At 35.7% G+C, this 15,779-nt stretch overlaps 1 protein-coding gene across 8 annotated transcripts in view; it reads left to right on the top strand.

The window, feature by feature from the left end:
* The window catches only part of RALYL (RALY RNA binding protein like), a 727,077-nt gene that overhangs the window by 636,351 nt on the left and 74,947 nt on the right, over positions 1 to 15,779 (top strand). For all 8 annotated transcript variants that reach the window (XM_037802772.1, XM_037802774.1, XM_037802768.1 and 5 more), the window contains one exon: positions 13,982 to 14,029. In XM_037802772.1, the coding sequence (XP_037658700.1) occupies positions 13,982 to 14,029 (48 nt within the window). The remainder of the gene's footprint in view (positions 1 to 13,981; positions 14,030 to 15,779) is intronic.

Raw genomic sequence — 15,779 nt, forward strand, 5'->3', positions numbered from 1 at the left:
CAGTTACCACAGTATAAACGATGACCTCCCCAAATTAGCAAAAGTCACATATCACTTACGCTTTAAGAGCTTATTAAGAAAAAACATGCATTAAGCTGCTGTATTTTGGTGTGCCAAGTAAGCTAGATATTAAAATGAAAATCTGCCCCCAAATGTTTCGTGTTTTTAGGAAGCTTATTATTTCCTCAGTGAAATTTTTACTCGGTCACATTCAAAACTTACCATTAGTATCTGCAGGCCCCAGACAATTTCAAAATGGAATAACAGTGCCTGAGGTTGACCCCTCGTGGGCAGCCATCAACTAAAAGTATGTCTTAGCCCTTCCTCTTAAAGAGCTTCATGAAAAGTGTATAAAAGATGAAACTCACGATGAGACATCTTTCCTGGATATTGGCTAAATTATCAGATCATGAAGGCACTATTTCAATGAAGTATAGGTTACAGCCCAATTGGATACTAAAAATCTTGAAAGCCTTTTAAAAAGCGAGGTTCTCTAGAGAAGTTATTTTTAAAATGTGTTCTGTAAATCACAGATCTTTGTTCATATTAATCTCAGTAGGCCTGTGGCAGGCCAAGTACTTCAAACTCCCGGGTAGCACTACCAAGTCACAGATTAGGGGGCTACCCTATAAATCGAAACAATCATTCCTAATTTTCTTAAGTCACCAGATTTTCGTTTGAAGCTTTTGAGAAAGGCTGTGATAGCATTGCTGCCGTTTGTGTTATGAACAGCTGTCCAATTTTATTAAGTGCATCAATTCATTATTTGGAGGGAATGGTAAGTGTGTAAAATATTCTGTGATAACAATGCCAGCTGCTGTTATAAACTAGCCTACTAGAAAGAGATATTTTCTCATTACTGTGATTAAATATTGAGCTTTCCTTTGATTCTACAAATATCACGGCACCAAATCATCTTTGCTGGGTTACTTAGTAAAGTATGCAGATATTTACTTCTGACAATTGTCAGATGAGTGGTGGTAGCAGTTTACTTAGACTTAAGTTTCCAGTATATTGAAAAAGTTCTGCAATTCACATTATTCTTGGGAACATTGTTAGTTGCAGAACACTTAAACCTCCAAAGTACAAATCAGGGGTTAAAAACAAGAAGTGGACATTACATGATGCTATTTCATTCTAATCAAGACTCCATTTCCAGGATCTTCATCTTTATTTCTGAATCTGAATTCAATTATCTTTAGATAATATTTATTCAGTGCAAAACTCCTTTCAAGTCGTATCTTTAGATGCAGAGGAAGATGCAAAGGTGAACTAGATCAGTGCTTCTCCAAGTCTATTCAGTAAAATGGTGCCAGGCCATGAATTGTTTGTTACCGATTCATGACTAGATAAGTACAGAAAGTAAGAGTATTTAAAAATCTTAAATAGCATTTTGATATTGCTGTGACAACTAAGTGTGTGAGTTTGTAATTTACAAAACTATCAGTCTGTGACAGATGGTAAATTAAGAAAAGAAAAATAAATATCTAGTCCTACTACAATAAATTGAGAAGCCCTGGACCAGACTAAGTCTTTGCCTTCCAGGACGTTATAATCTAATGAAGAAGACATAACACATAAGCAGATATCTATAACACAGCATTGCTTGGTAACTGATCTGCTGAAGAAGATAAAATAAAAATAGGCAGATACTTGTAATTCTTTAAAGAGAAGTTATAAACAAGAAGCTGTGGAACTATTAATACATGATAGGACACAAAGTCAGGCAGGTTTAGTTTCTATTCTGGAGCTAGCTCTTAGTACCATTTGGCCATTGGGCTGGACCAAAGGGTATCTAGAAGAGAGGCTGGATGACATAACCAAAAAAAAAATAAAAAAATGGTCACATCATCCCATCAAGAGAGAACTAAATCCATGGAAAGCCCTCAAGATGTGTCAACTTTTCTTCTGCTCCCCCCTCCCCTTCTCTTTTTCCTCCCATCTCTCCCTCCTCCTCCTCTTAATTTCTCTCTCCCTCCACTTTCCTCCTCCCCTTCTCCCACTTCTCCCATTCCCTCCCCCTCCTCCCCTTCCCAAATTTCTTCCCTGTCCCTCTCCTGTCTTCTGCAGCTTTCCTTCTCCCTTCCCCTTTCTCATCCCCTCCCTCCCTCCCACCTGCTCTCTCCGTCTCCCACTTCCTTCCCAGTCTTTCTCCTTCCTGTCCTCAGCCTCTGCCTTCTCCTCCTTTCTGCTTCTTTGCTTTCTTTTTCTTCATTTTTAAAATTGCATGCCCTCAACAAGGAATATATGTCCTCTTGTCTGGCTCACAACAGCTCCCTTTCCTTTGCCAGAAAGACTGAAATAGATCTCACCATTAGAAAGAAAACTAATCCTTGTGAAACGACTGCCGGGTGCCTGTGGTAGGTTGAATTATGTACCCCAACAGAGACATGATCTTAATCTTAATCCACATTCCTGTAAATTTGTAAATAGGACCCTTTGAAAGTCTTCTTTTCAGTACAAGTGTGGCCCAACTGAATCAAGGTGAGCCTTAATTCATATCACTGAAGTTCTTTTTAAGCAGAAGAAATTCAGAGTCAGTCAGAGAAGGCCACCCAGGAAGAAGCCGGAAGTCAGTGGAAGTGGAAGGACAGACAGAAGGACCACATGTGAGGGGAGGCATGGATGCCAGCCAGGGAACCACAAGGGCGGTGGCCAGCAAGCCCCAGGACACCACAGACACTGGGGAGAAAGCAAGGTTTTGCCAACATGCTTTGATTTTTTTCATTTTGGATTTCCAGCCTCTGAAACTTGACACAAGAAATTTCTATTGTTTAAGCCAGCCCATTGTGTGATATTTGTCATAGCAGTCTGGCAAGTTAAGATGGTGTCAGACATCAGGTTAATTCCTAACCCTCTAATCTGCCCTCTACCTTCACAGTTGGGAAAAAATTCTGTCATTATCTTTATGGCCTATGGAAAAATTAGGATAACCCCAAATGCCATTGTTTTCCAATATTAGACCTGGATGAGACTTCCCTTTATTGAAGAGTTAACAGTTGAGCCTCTAAAGATACTCACCATTGTAGAAGGCCTACAGACAGTGAAATTTTAGATTCCTAGTTACACCCTTTGGGCTGAGTCCCATCATGCTACAATCCTGCCAGTCCAACAATTCCAGCATGTGTGCACATGCACAAACACACACACACACACACACACACACACACACAGCTCCAGTCAGGTTTTTAGGGCTTTGCTCTGAAATATATCCAACCAACCAAAGATCACGAAACATTTGAGAAAATACTCTCACATGCAAGAAAGAAATCCCAAGAATATCAGCAATCAAAGGAAATAGAGAAACCATAGAGAATGTAAAAAACTAAAAATAAAATTTATAATTAATATACCTAGAAAATAAGAAATATATTATATTCATTTGACAAGAATATTATTATAAGGGAAAATATGAAGACCAAGAAAAAACATTTTAGAAATTCAAAATATGGCAGAAAGGAAGATGAAAAACTCAATAAAAGTTTGCAATATAAAGTTGGGTAAATCTTCTAGGAAGTAGACAAAAAAGACAAAGGGACGGAAAATAGGGGAGAAAATCTTTAATTACAGGCTCAGTCCAAAGTTCAATATCTAATTCATAGGTGTTCTACAAAGAGAAATTAGAGAAGACATAATTATCAAGTAAGTAAAACAAGAGAATATCCCAAAACCAAAAGATAAGGAAGGTACTCAGTGCAGTGAAGGAAAGGTGACCCAAACTAAGGCAGATTATTGTGGATAAAAATAAAAACAGAGCTTAATGGAGGAATTAAAGTCACATACATATTGGGATTCAGGAATTAGAATGACATCATATTTCTCATGATTAGAAGTTTGAAGACAATGGAATAACAACACTTGCAAAACTCGGAGGGAAAATAATTTTCAGCCTGAATATCCAGATTATCAGTCAAGCATGAAGACAGAATAAAGACATTTTATCTTGAGTCCAAGGATCCATACACTCTTTCCAAGCAATCAACCGAAGGGATCTGACATAAAAAAGAAGCACGTTCCCAGGCAGCTAGTGAAAGCAACTACTGGGGTGGAAGCTTTGTGTTAGACCTAGAGGGACCAGTCTGGATGGGAGCAGGGCAAAGGAGAGCTCCTGGAGGGATGGAAAAACAAGGCCATTACAAATGCCAAGTAAACAACAATTTTTACAGGAAAGAAATTTGATCATCACATGGTAAAATTGCTCAACTGTAAATATATTTATGTAGTCATAACAATATAAACAACATGGAATATTGATTTCACCAAACAGAAAAGAATTAATTAGAAAAAACAAACCATGGAGGCTAAAGAAAAATTTCTTCAGTACAGGTTTACAGAGCAATATGCTGAGTGCTGAAAAGGAACTCATTTCTCTGAATAAGATTTATTTCTGGAAATTGAAGAAAACTATAGAAAACCTCCTTAGCTCAATATGGCTCAGAAGGAAAGTACATTTAAGAAACATTAAGTAGTATGAGCACCGTGCAATATGAGTTTGAAACTTGAGAAAGAATAATAAGAAGACATCTATAAGTACCAAGGTATTCTGAGAAAATGAGTGATTAAAAAGTATGTGAATTAATACCAAGTAGATGTGAGTAGTGAAATGACAGAGTTTGATATTAAAGATTTGCTAAAACCTTCAAGGTGTTTTTGAATAATAATGACAGTAGCAGCTATCTTTCCAATTTTAATCAGTTAAGATATTTCCTGCTTGTTTTTGGCATATACTCTAATGTATTTAAGTGGTTTTATTGTTAGTTTTACTTAGAATATATTATAAGGAATGCTTCTTAAATTTTATCAAATGCTTCTTTAGCATCTACTGATAAAACCATGTAGTTGATTTTTTATCCTTTCATTTGTTTTTGTACTGAATTATGTTGATAGATTTCCAAATTTGAACCTGATATTAATTTCCTTTCTGGGTTTTTTTTTGTTTATTGAGTTGCTCTTTTTCTAATAAGACTAGTTCTGCATTCCTTTCTTTTGCATCATTCTCCTTCACGAATGAAGACATCTAAAGCTGTAAATTTTTCTGAGTCAAGATTTCACTGTGTCACGTAGGTTTTGAAGGAAATGTAATAGTTTCCATGGTTTTCTATATAGAAAGAAAGTTCAATTTTGCTTTCTTCTTTGGTCCTGCATCAATTTAATAAAGAAGCAGCAAAGAGACTGGAACTGGTGCTAAAGAGAAAGTTAGCTAGTTTCAGGTTACAACCCTTCCCAGAACCTGATATGAATATCTAATTGTTGCATTTTAACAATGTAATTTGATTTTATTAAAATCATGAAATCTCAGTTTGGAAGATATCCCAGAACTCTGTAGCTCATTAATTCTCTTCTCTACAAAAAGAGTTTTCAGGCTCTCCTTGAGGCATGTGTGTCTGTTACTCTGTGTTACACTATATGATGTTTGGTCAAGATAATTTAATTTTTATGGTTCTATTCTTTCTCCCAAACTACCGGAAGCTCAAGATATTTGGAATTCATTATTCTATTTGTTTGTTATAATTAACAGTAACATTTTTCCTTGTAATTACTACCATTTAGTATCTGTTCTGCATTTTCGAGCCACACTGAATACATTCAATTCCTCTTCGACTCAACAACCTTTCAAATATTTACAGTTAGCTGCCCTCCTCCCCAAGGCTTTCTTCTCTAGACCAAACAACCTTATTTAATTCAACCATTTTCATGTGGGATCATTGTTTTGAGACTTTTTGCCATCTTAATTTCCTTTATCTGTACGCATTCTAGTTGGTCAAAATTCTTCATAAACTGCACTGGCATGCTCGAAACTAAATATTTCCATTGATGTCTCAGAAGTGAAAATCCAATGGCATTATCTCCTTTTATAAAAGAGCTACACTTCTTTTAATGCTGACTAAGCTATCATTAGCTTTCTGATAGTTGTGTGTGTGTGAACTTGAAATTGATAGAAAAAAAAAACTACCTAAGTATTTTCTACACCAGTATCTGGTAAGCCATAGATAATGTGGTTTATGTTCTGGACTTAAATGGCTGCAACCACTGGGTGGCAGAGAAGTTCTTTGGGATGCTGTGGACTGGACTTGGTGACGAGGAAGCTTCTTGTTGGCAAGCCAGTGAAAATCTCTGGAGAGTGAGAGTCTCTGGATTTCCAGCACATTGCTGATAATCATGCCATAGGAGCAAGAAAAAAATTACATTGGAACATGGAAAAAAAGTCCCTTCCTCTTCTGTGGCTTACAGTTTCCCTCCAATGCCCTTTACTGAGAAACCATAACATTGTGCCACTGGCAAAAGAGCACTGTCTACAGGGTCCAGCTCTATTATCTCAATGTAGAGGCAAAGAAGAGTGGTGTTAGAGTTGAGGGGCAATAAATTGATAGATGGCAGAAGAATCTAACCCAGCATGACAACTGCAATGATTTAAACATTAATATTGATACTTAAGTGTTCAAAAATTCCAGGACAAACATTTATTTTCCTTCAAAAAGTCATAAATAGCAGAAATCTATGTAAATATAGCATTCAATTCAAGAAATATCTACTGGGTGGCTACAAACACCCTGACTTTTCAGAGCTCACAATCTAGTGAGACAGACTCATAAATGGTCAATTACAACATAACATACTTAGATAGCAGTATGCACATTCATTATTAAATTCAGTTAGAACGAAGAGGTGGATAATTCTCTACAAGATTTTGACATGAGTCCTCCTGGAATATTTTACTCTGAAAACTTCAGTGGCAAGATATTCAGACAAATTAGATTAACTCCAAAGAGTGAAGACAGGAATGATTAATGGAATGGGAAGATTGGCTGTGAGGGGAAAAGCTAACAGAAATAAATCTATGTAGTTTAGCTAAGTGACAAGACAGGCAGAGAGCTGACAAGTATGAGTCAGATGTAAATACAAAAGGGCTATAATCAAGGAATAGCCCAGAAAATGGAATTTGGTCTAACTCAACGAACTTTATAATTAGGAAGGATGCAGGGCTTGAGCCAGGCATTAAAGAATGGATTTGTTTGTAGCAGAAAGAAGATACAGCATATGTTGAAGGATGGGGAGATTGGGCAAAGACCCAGAAAAGGAAACTTTCTAATGCACAGCTAGTTAGGCTAACACAAAAATATTATGTAAAGATATAAGAATTTTATTCCCTGACATTAAGGAGCTTTTCTCTGCCAGAGCAGTATCAGACTCAGAATAGGTGCTGGGAAATGCTGAAAGATTAAAAGAATGAATGAATGAAGAGTGAGAGAGAAGGTCTGAAGAAGGATCTACATTTTGGGGTATGAAAATTTGAAAACTTCCTTGTAGGTCATGGGAATAATTGAAGGCTTTTATTATTTGGAGTTGTTAATTTTTAATGTTGACAATTTGTAAGAGGGAATACTTTTAAACTATTAGCAGCATGTAAGACACGTGGGAGATGTGGAGATTCTTGTGACAGGAATACCAGTTTGGAGACTATTTCTCAGTTAAAGGCAAAAGTGTATATCCCAGTGCCAGGCCATCAACATGCATGGATATTTGCTTTTCCTGCTCTTGCTTTTGTAATGCTCTTACCAGGTGTGTTATGCTCTTTGTGAAAAAAGAAATCTTCATCCTCGTTGCAGCTTTATAGAGTAATCATGAACTAAAAAAAAAAATTATATAAATATATATAGTTTTTCTAGGCCATAAGACAGAGGTGAGAACTAAAGACAATTGTGGAATTCTGTGTAAACATCTTTCCTAGCAGGAAATGGCATACAGAAGGGTAACAGAATACCCCATTCAAGGTGATACTTCCAAAAGCAGAATCCCTGTATTAACTTAACCAGAAGAGAGAAAAATAATTCTCTTTTTTTTCCTCTTCTTCTCTCTTGTTTCCTGAATTCACTTTTCAAATGTCCTATCACTGATCCTTCAATTAGAGTATTCATCGTTTAAATGTGTATACAGTACACTTGACTCACCAAGTAAAAGACCAGAACTCTTAAAGGATTTGGGTGGATCATTTTAATCTTTTGAACTTCTTAGCCACATTCTCTTCCTAAGCTTCCAGATCCTGAGCCACAATTAGTCAGAAACTCTACAAATGTGTCATAATTTTCTTAGTTCCCAAGGGCCTCCTGACCCTATTCTAAAGACCCTCTGGAGTTAATCAACTATTTCGTCAATGAAATTCTATAATAGACTATGTAGCTTATTTCACTTTTGAATCCCGAATATATGCGTGGGTGTTATCCACTACACACACACTCCAATATAAATTTACAGATTTATATTCCCTTAAGTAAAAATGGACAGATTTTTGTCTACAAATTGTTTTAGCAAAATTTACAAATTTGGTCAACTGTAGATATTCTGACAGTTGGAAAGCTACACCAAAATTTTATCACAAGTTATAATCAGTGCCCTGTAAGTACCTCTCAGCATGCTTCTGATTTCACGAGTACCCTTAACCATGGGGAAGTGTGCTCTGGGAATTCAGCCAGTTAGCCTACATGATATCTTCTGCATTCTTTATTTCCAGAACTAACCATGTGTATTCTCAAGAAAAGTTATGCTAAAGAGAAAATAATCTTCATAAAGCACTGTCCTCCATCCTTGTCCACATTTTTTCTACCATCAATTCTTGACCACCTAAAAGGACCTACCTTTTGCATGTTCACTTGTCAAATCCCTAGCTTTCCTACAAGATCCAATTCAAATACCGTCTCTTTCCTGAAGCCTTGTTTGATCCCTGGGTCCCACCCACCACATTCTATTTCTTCTGCCTATAAGCTCTCATTGGAGTTTTGTTTCTATTTTGGCATTTATCAAGTTCTGCTTTGAATTATGGTCATATTTGTATTTGCCTAAATCCCTTATACTTAGATTCCTTGAGGGCAGAAATTGTGTTCTGCTGATACTGTAATCCACAATTCCCAGTACTGTCCTGACTTGCAATAAGTACTCAATAATTGATTATTCAATTTAATTTAGAGAGTCAGATACAGTAATTGACAAGGCTCCATTAGTAGTTATTATTGGCACAGTGTCTGCTAAGAAACCATTAATATGCTCTCTCTTTGTGCTAGGGAGTTTATTAATGCTCTTCAGGTTACATTTTAATGAAGTTCTATGAAAGAAACTAAAAAAGAAATACTTTTGTATATTAGTTTAATCATATGAACCTGGTTTTATGAATTCAAATGGATTAGATAAAATTGATCACATGTATTTTAAAACCCAATGAGTTGTGATTTCTTCATATATAAATGAAGAAGTTTAAATGAAATTCCAGGAAAGTTACTTGGGCCTCATTCAGTCTTCAGTAATAAAAGAAGGAGTGTGGGTGTATGACTCTAAACAATTACTTTAGAGATTCTGTTTTCCCATTAAGATTTGAGAGCTAAGATTTGAGGGCTTCTATTCATTTAGAATATGGTACATTGACAAGTAGAATAAAAGTAGTAAAAGTTTGCTAGTTATAAAAATACAAAAATATAATACATATATTGGTACTAAATATTCAACACTACCATATCGCTTTTTTACAAAGAAGAGTCCCTGCCAGGGACCACACTGACCATATCCCCTAACAACAAAAACCTTGACATGACCTGGATTAGTTTTTTGGTGGATGGTACCCTAAACATCTAATTTATTGTCATTTTGTTCCCAGTAGCCTGAGAACCAGAATCTCATACGAAACCCACTGCAATGAAATACTTACAGAGTTTCCTCTCTTAAAAGCCAAAGTGGATTGGCCCATAAGCATAGCAGCACCACTCTCACGGTTTACAAGGAGGCTTTGGGATCTTTCTTAACGGAAAGATGAGCTTTTCCTTGCAATAAAATTCTGGGATTTTATACGTACATAAAATACCTTTTAAACCCAAATGAGACTCCTGACAGTTCTATCTTTTGGCATCTAATTTCAAAGAGCACTTTGCAAAGAAAGGAAAAGAAGGAATTTAATTGGAAGAAATAGAATATGGGAGAGAAAAAATAAAAGGCAAAGGCTTGAGGAGGAAAGCAGGAACACTGGGGAAAGCATAACTTACATGAATCAGGCTTGCCCTGCAGTGATCTCTTTTTACCTCTTTGAATTTCTTCCTCTTCCTTGGAAATCCAGCTTGATTTTACAGCTTCTGATCTGAGCTAACCACTGCCATGGTGTTTGTTCTAAAAAGCCCAAACCGGTAAGACAAGTCAGGCTTGTCATGACTACCAAGATGTGTGTTTGTGCCTTTCATTTCATTTTTAAATTTGACAGGTAAAATTGGGTTCATGGTGGAAGGGACGGGAACTTGGGGTTTAATTCAGGATACTTAGCTATAACTTGTTCTTGTAAATATGTCTTAGAAGACAAAATTGAATAAAAAATAAATAGGGTGAAAAAGATAATTTAAGCCACAACTGAGAAAAACAAAATAATTTTTTCTCATGCATTTTTAAATTTCCCAAAGAGTGCTAAATTATTGAAATATTTCCTAAAAGTATAGCCATATGCATGGAATAATCACTGTCATCCACATTAATAACACACTTATTAATTATTTAGTGTGCCATATTTTCTTCTTGTGAATAAACTGTGTTGTCAGAAGTTATAATATAAAAACAAGAGTCTCATAAAAATACTAGTTCTAAACACAATTTAGTCACATGTTCTTTCTCTGAGTCTATTTGACTACCTCTGAAAATACTGAGAATTTTCATTTTATAGAATGGATATTCAACATTTATTGCTTCATGAATCAATAGCTATATAATGCACCTAATCTTGCATTGTGTCTGGTACATAGCAAAGGCTCAAATTTGTGTATTAGTATTTAGTAACTGCTCAAGTATTTTATTGCAGTTATCATTATGATTGCCATTATTAAGTTCCTGATTGCTAGACACTGCCAGGAAAATGAAACTGGGAAGCAAAAATCTATAGTAGGATGCTTGGAATTATGATGAAGTTACATGTCTTAAATGCTCTCATCACTTGAGAAACCTTAACACTGCTCTCTTTAATGCTTCAGGAAAAATAAAATTACATATATTAACACCTTAAGATTATTTAAACTAACAAATGCCTAGGCAAACATGACAAGAAAAATCACAGATTTCAGATTCGGGTAACCCTGTGTTTAAGCCTCAGCTCTGTGACAGTTGCTAAAAACATCCATTGAGTGATTACAGTGTGCTAGAAGCTGGGCTTGGTAGTTCCTGATACAATCTCATTTTGCAGATAAAGTTTAGAAACATTAAATAGAATGTTCAATTCTATATATAGGAAGTGGCAAGCAGGGGTCTGCTTTTGGAGCTATCTGATTTCAAGCTTTTTCTCCTATACAGATGTGACTTATCTTGCTAACTCCTGCTCCATCTTCCTTGACCTCTAAATTAGGACCAGGCCTCCACTTTCCCTCTCTCTCTCCACTTACTCCCAAGGAAGGTTTCACCTTTCTGATGGCATTTGTGTAGACTTACTTCCCCAGCAAGCCCTCTGTTTGGACTTAAGTAGTATCTGGTTACCTACTGAAAGCATTTCTTAACTTTATCACAAGAATCCTAATGCTCTTATGTCCAAAATCAATCTCATGATTTTCCTTGGGAACCTCTTCCTCCCAATCATCTCCAGCTCAGCAAAGGATAACACAATTTTCCCAAATTCTCAAACTGTAAACAATAAATTATATTGGGTCTACCTCCAAAATATGTCTTGAATCTGTCTACACATTTCCGTCTTGCCTTCCACCAGTATAGCCTAGGATGCTTATTTTTTGTCTGAGTGATAGCAGTAGACCTGACCTTACTTCAATAAATCTATCAAGGTCTTCCCTGACTTGTGCCTTTGTGCTTGCTGTTCTCTCTGCTGTCTCTTTTTTCCCCTGGCTCTTGCTTGGGGTCTTTTCATCCTTCAGGTTTCCGGTTAAATGTCACCTCTTCAGAGAGTCCAGCCCTGACCAAATCTCTACTTAGTTCTCCCACCTGTTTTGTTCTTGTTGTTTTTAAATGTCATTCATTTCCTTCTCAGTATTTCCTGTTTTATAATCATGTGTGATTTGCTTATTAGCTTATTTTCTGCTTCCCTCACTAGACTGTAATGTTCTTGAGGAAAAAGGAGCCAGTTTTGTTTACTATACCTCAGTGCCTAGTACAGTCCCTGACACACATCCTTAATCAAATTTTAATGAATGAGTGTATGAATTACTATGCTTTACTGTAATACATACTTGTGTTATCTTGGGTATTTAACATCTCTAGACCTCAGTGTTGGGATTATTAAAAAAAAACTGTAAAATAGTAAAATTGGGATTATACTGTACATTTTATAGGATGTTGTTAAGAATCAATGATATTATGCATGTAAAATCACCCAGAACAGGGTTTTAATAACTAGAAATTTTCCTTACTAAGATACTATGTTTTATAAACAAAGTCTAAAAAAAACTTCTTAAAGTGATATACTGTTTCCATCATCATTTTTTTCTTTGCTTTGGCTCTTGAAAACCTCTCCAAACATGAATGCCATTATAGGTACATTTGTATACTACCAATATATTCTTACAGGTTACTAAACATAAGATGCAATGATTATGACCAATGACCAATATAAGAGTAGAATGGCTCTCAACTTGAAACATCCAAACTGAAGTATTTACCAGGTTTCACCATTTCTTGGTGACCCAAGCAGTAAGTGAATCACAATGAAAGAAGCACATGTACTGCTGTATGAGGAAGGTTTTGAGATGAAATTATATGTTAGGGTTTGGTAGTGGCCAAAAGGTTGTCTTTAAAATCCCTAAACTCAATGTCCTAGCTGTGTCTACACCAGCAATATAAACTAAAGCATAGCACACCCTACTTTAATCATCTATGACTGTCAGACAGAAGTGGTTACTTTTACTCTCAGTCTGGGCAATGGTCTCATTTCCCTCTTTGGTTCGCATGTGCTGTGCACTGCTGCTCAGGCCAGAAACTGCTCCGCCATCCCAAGTGCACATGGAGTGGGTCCCCACTTTACATTTCAGAACTTGAGCTCAAAGAAAACGCATGTCATAATGTGATTTTCCATTAGGCAGTGTTGGGCCCAGAATTAAAACTGTCTAATAGGCTAGGGTGCTTCCCCGGGCACTTCGCCACTCTGTAAGTATGATTAAGGTTTTCCCCAGTTTGTAGAATGTTGCATGGTGTTGTAGGGTGGATTCAGCAGACTTTTTCTCAAGTCTCAGCTCCATCACTTTACTAGTGATACCAGCTTGGGCAAGACTCTGCACATTAGTTTCTTCTAGTTATGCTATCACACAGAGTTCTTTGGGGGGCTAAAATTGAAAGGAAATGATGCAAACAGAGGGCTTCATAGACCCAAACAACTATGCAAGTAGAAGGAGGCAAGTTTTATTATATATTCCTTTAGGGAGCTTAGTCATGATAATCTTACCACTAAAATATATTATTAATTCTTATTTAAATAACAAAATATTAAGTTATTGTTGGTAAGACTCAGCCAAGTTATTTTGTTTTAATTTTTCTATGTTTAGAGTATTGAATCAGCATAAAAGAAATTCTGAATTTCTGAGGAAACCACATTTTTGTTGACCATTCCTATTATGAATAGGTCATTAAACCCTTGTATTTACCCTATTTCAATACCTTTTGGTCATTGTTTGGCCTCATTGTATGTACCTTAGGAAATGGAAGAACTATATTATATTTTGTTTGGGAAAAAATAATGGTCTTCATTCATATTTAATTACAAGTGTTAAAAATAAATTTATTTTGCTAGTCACCTTCCATTCTCAATCACACAAACCATTATCAGTCTCTACATTGTCAAGCATATAATAAAAGTTTGATGTAACTGTCATATTGGACATTATCTTATGAAGCCCTTTGGATGCATAGTTACATTGTAAAATTAGTATTTGAGAAGTGATACAATTTTCTTTCTATAACATCATAAATTAATACCAAAATTAATGTGTTTCAAACAAATGCCAACTAATTTTTTTGTTTCCATCCTTAGTGGTTATGTCTTTGACTATGATTACTACAGAGATGATTTCTACAATCGGTAGGTGAAGTTTTTCATCCTTGTTTCCCTTTAATTTGAATGATCTTTTAACTATTTTATGTTTCATTCACAGATGTTCTTGACTGGTATGTTTAAAATATTTAAAGAAAACACTTTACTAAGTCAAAATAAAATACAATATAGACAGATTTTCCTGTTTTCATTATACTTATTCAAGTATAATGGGTCTTGGACTTTTAGAAATTTGGAGGTACTTAAGCATAAAATTTGGTTTCTAATATTTGGATAATATTCTGAAGATTTAATTAACTAATATTATTTCCAGGTCTATTGTTGTCTTAGAATTCTTCAAGATTGAGAGTTTGTAAACTCAGGAAATGACTCCAACCGTCTGAAATATATCTGCTTTCACATAACACTTTGAAAATCGTATGTTGAGTAGAGTCAGTAAAACTTACAGTCTTTGCTTTGAATAGTAGTGTGGGACCATAAAAGTGATCACACAAGCTGAAACTATGCAAAGTGATGTCATAATCAGTGGGAAAAATACAATTGTTCCATGACCTTTAAATTTTTTTCTCAAAATATTTAAAACTCTTACTGTCAGTTATAAATTTAGAGGGAAATATAATATATATTAAAACTAATATTTAATACAATATAATTTAAAACTTTAGAAATGTTGATAATTAATGTGCTTTATTTCTCTGTAAGAAAAAATCTTATCAAAAGTAGTTTGAACAGTACTTGCCTTTTTCTTCTCATATAACTTACCATATGGAGCATGCATCTTTTCTATGCCATGTTGAATTGTCATCCTCCTTTCTAAGTTTTAACCAGCTTCCACATGTTATTGATGTCATGAAATATTGCCAGGAGTTCCTTCAAAGTGTAATTTCTTTACTGATGCCACTTCCTCTGGGACATCTTCACCTTTTTCATTACAACCACTTTTCTCATTTATGTCAATAAGCTGGCTTTCAGTAAGCTACTCTAGCTGCACATCTAGAATGTCTCAAATGGCAGCAGTGTCATCATCCCCATGGTCTGCTGTTTCTTCTGTAATTCCATTTATATTTGATTCACATTTCACTTCCAGCATTATCCCTTTTGATTCATTGTTGCACTTTCATCTTTATTGATCAATTCCCTCTTTTGATTATCCATTTTTGGAAAGTGCCATATAGATTTATCATTGGAAGGCAAGACAGCAATACAACTATACACTTTGCTCTCTGTGTGTCAATTAAATAACAGATACACAGTAACCATTCACTGATAGACTTTGAAAAAAGTGCCATGATTGGTCACTGATCATGATGCATGTCTGTTATTTATGTAGTGGTTTATGGATTTAAGAGCTAGCCGCAAAGTTTGGACTTTATGAAAGTCCACAAGCACAAGATGCCCTTTCCTGCCTCAGGATGTTTCTCTGTGTTGCCCTCTCTCCTCATACGTTCCCCCACCAACTAGTCAACTTGACTTCGTCCTTCAGATGGTAGCCTGAGCACCACTCTCAGACTAAATTTGGGTCTTCTGTTTGCCTCTCAGCACCCAGTACTATTCCTTCACAGCACTTTTAATCTGTATTGCTATATTTTTTCTGCAATATAATAACAATATTTGATTCACAGCTCCCTTCCTTCCTCCATAAAGGCAGCAACGATGCTCAGTTTTCATTATTGTTGTATCTTTGGGGTCTACCATTAAGCCTCACACATAATGGCTATTGAATTTGTGTTATTAATTCACCTCCTTAGATTTTGTGAGATTGTGATTTTCCCAAGGT

This window comes from Choloepus didactylus, chromosome 14, assembly GCF_015220235.1.
Source record: "Choloepus didactylus isolate mChoDid1 chromosome 14, mChoDid1.pri, whole genome shotgun sequence".
Taxonomy (NCBI): domain Eukaryota; kingdom Metazoa; phylum Chordata; class Mammalia; order Pilosa; family Megalonychidae; genus Choloepus; species Choloepus didactylus.